At 53.8% G+C, this 6,027-nt stretch overlaps 1 protein-coding gene across 13 annotated transcripts in view; it reads left to right on the top strand.

Annotated features, from left to right (window-relative positions):
* The first annotated feature begins 2,623 nt into the window (after nucleotides 1-2,623).
* DNM1 (dynamin 1) overlaps nucleotides 2,624-6,027 on the top strand; it is a 57,584-nt gene continuing 54,180 nt past the window's right edge. For all 13 annotated transcript variants that reach the window (XM_054174278.1, XM_054174276.1, XM_054174273.1 and 10 more), the window contains exon 1: nucleotides 2,624-2,902. In XM_054174278.1, coding sequence (XP_054030253.1) covers nucleotides 2,742-2,902 — 161 coding nt within the window. In that variant the 5' untranslated portion in view covers nucleotides 2,624-2,741. The remainder of the gene's footprint in view (nucleotides 2,903-6,027) is intronic.

The raw sequence follows: 6,027 nt of genomic DNA, 5'->3' as shown, positions 1-6,027 counted from the left end.
GCTGCAAAGACTGCAGCTGAAGAACCACTCTGAAACAGGCAAAGCCTCAAGCCTCGGCAGCGACCGCTTTTCTCCAAAGCCTTCAGCTACACAGCCTGTGGAGGTAAGCCCTCTGTGCCTCAGCGAGCAGACTGCAGAAGCCAACGAAGTGAAACTACTTCCGCAGCTTTCACCTCTTCAGCGCCCGTTTGGTGCCGCTTAAATCCCCACGCGAGGTGCCAGCATCTATGGATTATAAACCTCGTGACTGAAGCTACTGCTCTGAAGTGATCTGCAGAGAGTGATCTACAAAACTTAATGTTTATAAGCTCCTGTTCAAGGGTCTGTTGCCCTAGAGAATTCTGGAGCTCCCCCCTTGTGGGCACAGCCGGCATGCTGCCGATGTTCTTTTCTGTATGGTTTAAATCACTGTTTGTTGTTTCTGTTTTGATGCTAATATTGTTTAAACTGTTAGGCGTTCCTGCGGGTGAGCTATCTGTCCTACAACTGAATATTTCAAACCAAGAAAATAGGTTTTATTAATATGTTCAGCAGGATTTTTTGACCAATAAAGGCATTAGTATTTGTATTAATTGTTCCATCTGTTACTAATAACCATGCATTTGTACCAATCCTCTAAGCTAAATCACTTGTTTTAATATCAGAAACACATTTGGTAGCTTGGCCTGACTATGTTCAAAGGGGAATCTCTGAAGAGACCTAATGGAAGCCTTCCAGTACCTGAGGGGGGCTACAAGAAGAGAGAGACTGTTTGCAGAGTACTGCAGTGACAGGACAAGGGGCTATGGCTTCAAACTAGAGAAGAGCAGATTTAGACTGGATGTTAGGAACAGGTTCTTCAGGGAGGTGGTTGAGGCCCCATCCTTGGAAACAGTCAAGGTGAGGTTTGACAAGTCTCTGGGCAACCTGATCTAGTTAAGGATGTCCCTGCTGAGGGGGTTGGACTGGATGACCTTTTGAGGTCCCTCCAACCCAGATGATTCTATGACCAGAATGGCTGCCCAAGATGCTCAGACTTTTGTCCACAGCCTATACTGAGATATCAAAGCTTGATTATTGAAATTTACTGGGCAATTTGCTAAGAGGGGAAAAAATAGCATTGGCAGCCCCCAAAACAGCCCACGTATGCCCGTGCAGATAGAGCAGCTCCTTTCCCTTCCTTCGGTCTTCTTACCTGCACACTGGTGAGGCTCCCAGAGCACCTACACCAACAGTGAGGCAAACCCACCCCTCTGCATGGCTGGTCCAGTTCTCTCTATGCCCTGGGACTTTTGCATAGATTACATTTGATGGACATTTGTGAAATCTTCTTGAGAATCATCACAGCTCAGAAGTTCCTGCTTAAAATGAAACACACAGATCAAAATCTGTTTCACTTTTTTTGTGATGCCTTTCCCCCACCACCCCCAGCTCCCTCTGAGCTGTGAACAAGAGTACTGGGAAGCAGGAACTGAGAGGTGTTTGAAATGCAGCCTTCTCCATCCTCCTGAGTCACCAGTGGCCATTGGCTTCTTTCCTGAGTGCTCGTTCGCACTGCTGTAGTTTCAGATCAAATACAGCCTCATGTTATAACCTTCCTTCCCCCCCCTCCCCGGCCCTGACCTTTACAAGACCCCAAATGCAGCATTTTCCTCTTTGTTGTAGACAGGTGATTTTTTTAGAACCAAACATCTGAGTACATAAAATGAAGCACTTGTTTGTGTTTCTGTAAAGCAAGCATCAACATCTACTGGTTTTCAGTTATAAACAGAAATGGATGCATCTTCCATCAGTGCTTGAATGGAGATGAAGCAGCAGCAGAGCAGTGGTGTTGCTGCAAGCCCCCAGTTTAATTGTCTAAAGTAATTGTTCTATTCTGGCAATGCCACAAGTGCTGTCCTTGCACAAAGCCCTCTCATGGGTGTTTAAACCAGCGTCACAGGTCAGTTGGCTGGACTGCATGAGGGTAAGGACCAAAGTGTGTGGATGTAGTAACCAAACCAGGCAGGTCACTGACCAGATCATACCTGTGTGGTGACTGCACTGCATTGCTATAGTGACTGAACCCCACAGGTCCTGTGACTGAGCTGCACAGGCTCCCAGGCAGGTGTCTCGACTGACTGAATCACAGGGGTATGCTGGCTGGACCCTGCTGCTCCATCAACCTGCCACACACGGGCCGTGGCACTGCATAGCCCCTGAGGCCTGCGGACAGCCTGCACTGCTCTGGTTTTGGGCAGTGAGCTGGCCCCTTCCCAGCACCTCTGTGCTCAGAGCCTCGCACTGCCCTCCGGGCAGTGCCCAATGGCTCCATGCCTGGATGGAGGTCAGTGACAAGCGCTGCCCCTCAGAGGGAGCTGGGCAAGCTTCAGAGGAGGATGTAAAACTCATGAGATCCAGCGGGGCAGTCCCTGGTATCAGCACAGGCTGGGGGATGAAGGTCTATGACTGGTCCTGGCCCCTCAGGAGGGGCTGGAGCGGGGCTGTGCCTCCCCCTCCCCGAACTACAGCTCCCAGGCGCAGCACGGCGCCGCCGCCCTTAGCGCCCTCTGGCGGCGCCGTGCGGCTTTTTGCAGGCGGGGCGAGCCGAGCCGAGCCCGGGCGGCAGCGGGCGGCGTCGAGCGAGACGCGGGCTGCTGCCGGTGCCCGTGCCCGTGCCCAGCGGCCGGAGAAGCGACAGCCGGGCAACCCGCCAGCGAGGGCGAGGGAAGGAGTAGTAGTGTGAGCTCGCCCGTGCGAGGAGCTGGTGCTGAGCCGCAGCCATGGGGAACCGCGGGATGGAGGATCTCATCCCGCTGGTCAACCGGCTGCAGGACGCGTTCGCCGCCATCGGGCAGAATGCCAACCTCGACCTGCCGCAGATCGCCGTGGTGGGGGGGCAGAGCGCCGGCAAGAGCTCCGTGCTGGAGAATTTCGTCGGGAGGTAATGGGGGCTGGGGGGGGTCTCTGGGGACCCCCGCCGTGGGCAGAGCTGCTACATGGCTGGTGCGGTGCCTGGGCGCTGCAGCGGGTGCGGAGTGCCCGAGCAGCGCAGGAGCGGGACAGTGCTGCAGGACGCCCCGGCGCTACGGTGCATGGGCAGGCAGGGACAGAGAAGGAGGTCTCCCCGGCTCGGGTGATCTCCGCAGCGGGGTCCCCGCCTTTGCCGCACCTTCGGGGCCGGTGGGACCCCCCCCCCCCCCCTTCGCCCCCCCGTTGTCGCTTATGTAACGGAGGTGGCTGAAATGGCAGCGGGGACCGGCTCCATCCTCTGCCCTGCTCGGTGCGGGGCCGCCGGGCCGGGGCGATCCCTCGGGGGCTCCGGGAGATGGATGTTTTCGCTGGGAAGGGGAGGGCATGCGGGGGGTGTTTAAGTTTAATCTGCTCCGTCCCCCTCCCCCAGCGCTGTCTCGCTGTCCTCCATAGCGGATGCCATGTCAGGAGCTGCGGGGAAGCTATAGGAAGAACGGGGTTGGCTCCTATATGCTCAGATCTCCGGGTGCTACCATTTTGTGGCGGGCAATGCACCGTTGCCTTCCCTTCAAGTGACCTTCGCAGTCATCATCTGGAGCTGGAGTCACCTGCAGACTGCACTGCCTGCTCCACTCCAGCTGGACACAACACCTGGGGCGGGGTGTCCCTCAGCTTCTCTCTGGCATCCTTCATTACGTTCAGCCTGGCACAGGTTTTGGTTATCAAGGTAATTTCTCATGCTGTGAGGGGCAGGCAAGTTGCTGGTGCTTGTCTTGAAGGCAGGGGCTGCTGTGGTACCTGGTCAGGTGCTTGCGTGGGGGGTTGAGCAAACTGCATTGGTGACATTTATTGGATGCTGTTCCCCCACCTCCACTCCGTGTTTTGGGAAGGGCTTGGAGAGCTCTGCAGTGTGTACGAGTTGCTTGTTTAGATGTGAGTAGCCCCAGATTGTGGTCTTAGGCAAGGGGAGCCTTGAGCCGTGAGTGCAGGCTGTGCTTCTGTGTCCTAGGAGGAAGGCCCAAGGATTGTATCTGGTGCAAAGAAAGCATGGGTGGAATAAGATTATATTTTGTCTTCACTATAGATACACAGTCAAAGAGTTCAGAATCCATACTAGGTAACTTCCAGCTGTCTGTGCAGCATCCTCCAAGATGACTCCCAAGAACGCTGGGAGTCATGCCAAGGGAAGGACATTGCAGGAGCCTCAGGTCATAGACCAGGATCCACTTGTTTGTCCACAGACACAGGAAGACAAAAGGATTCCTTTCACCAAAGTGGAAAATTTGCTGTGCTGTGGCTTTCCAAGCAGAAGGGGGGAAAAAAGGTCTCCTGCATATGAGCAAAACAGGTTCACCTCTTGGCTCTGCTGTGCTCCTGCTGAGTGGTGGCAACCTGCACCCCTCAGTGCCCTGCAGCGGATCTGTGCAGTTAGAGTTGCGGTGGTGTAACCACCACCGGGCTGGGGCTGGTGCAGGGTGGTCAGAGTGTTGGGGTGCACTGCCCCTCACTGCTAGACTGAACAAGCAGGAGGGGATGTGTTAATCCTGGGGCAATTCCACTGGCATCTACTGAGAGCTGGAGAATTTAGCTGCCTGGTTGGGAGCAAATGAATGAAATTGTTTCTCTGTCTCTTTCTGAGGGCCCTGTCCTGTGAGAACTTAGGACCTCACCATGTCCCACCAGCTGTCGCTCCAGCAGCAAGGTAGAGTGCTGTGGCTTTCAGCAAACGAAAAATAATGAGTTGTCCACTGAGCAGAAGCCCAGAGAGCTGTCTGTGGAAAAACATTTAGAGGAAATAATTGGAGTGGAGATGGAAAATACGTCAAAGGGAAGAGGTCTTTCTCCACTTGATACCCTTGAGTGCCAGCTAGTTTAGAGGCTGGTAACATGAGACATCTTGCCGCAGAATGTCTGTGTAAAACAACGTTGGGGCCCTGCTGTAAGGTCCGGTTTCTCTTCTCCTTGTGTAGGTATGGGAAACCATGGTAAGAAGCTATGGAAAGCATCCAGAACAAGCGTGGATCCTCAGTATAGTTGTGACGGGCTATTTTCTGGTCTGAACAGGCATAAGCAGGCATTGTGTAGACCTACTGTGAAGAAATGCAATCATTGCTGTAGTGTGGACATAACATATGCCACTGCTCCAGCCTGAGACCAGCGTGGTGGTGCAGCAATGGCTCAGCAGCTGCTGGCTATGCAGTGGCTGAGAGTGCTGATGAGTTTCTCTCTGAGTGGATGGAAATCTGTACAAGAACAAATGCTGGTGTTGATGTGCTTGATGGGGGCACTTGGGGCTGGAGGCCCTGTCAGGGCTGGTTTCCCTGCTCAGTATCTGCAGGGCTTTTAAATTGTCACCATGACCTGTTCATGTCGCAGGCCAGCTCCCTTGTCCCCACTGCCAGACCTGGCCTGTGGCTCTGCAGGACTTCAGCCTGAGGCTGGTCCCTTGCAGTGGCACCGAGTCCCACGCATGCTGGGGAGCTCCAGGCACAGAGGATTGATGCAATCAGTGCTTACTTACATCTTACCGAACAAATATTTGTTTTCCTCCTGAATGCACTGTCCTGCTAGTTGCTGCTAATTACTCTTCCAGTATCCCTTACTCTGCTGTTAGATCACCCAACAGTGCAGAGCCTGTGTGTGTAATACCAGATGCCAGCATGGCTGCCCTGTGTGCTGCCTGAGACTCAACGTGGTGGCGAGGATGCTGTCTGATGGTGACAGAATCTCTGAAAAGACCAGAGATGGCATATAGAAACCAGACTGGTGGCACATTTCTTTGGCTTGTCCTGGGTCCCAGAACTGGAGGGAAGGTTAACTGGGTCATGCTGGCATGGTTAGAGACCTGTGGGGTAACTTGGGTTGGAAGGGGACCTCAGGGGTCATTTAGTGCATTCGTACAGTGTTGTTACTTCCCTGTGCCACCTTTCATAAATTAGAAGGTCTTAGAGTGGGCAACAGTTCTAGCAAGCCTGGTGTGACAGTGAGAGCAAAGCATGTGAGAGCCAGCTCTGCGTGGGAGTGCCCACAGGACCAGGAGAGGGTGTACAAAAAGGCACACAGAGCTGCTGGTAAGTTCATGCCACTCTTATTTTG

This window comes from Dryobates pubescens, chromosome 29, assembly GCF_014839835.1.
Source record: "Dryobates pubescens isolate bDryPub1 chromosome 29, bDryPub1.pri, whole genome shotgun sequence".
NCBI classification, from domain to species: domain Eukaryota; kingdom Metazoa; phylum Chordata; class Aves; order Piciformes; family Picidae; genus Dryobates; species Dryobates pubescens.
This window is presented reverse-complemented; position numbering and strand designations above follow the sequence as displayed.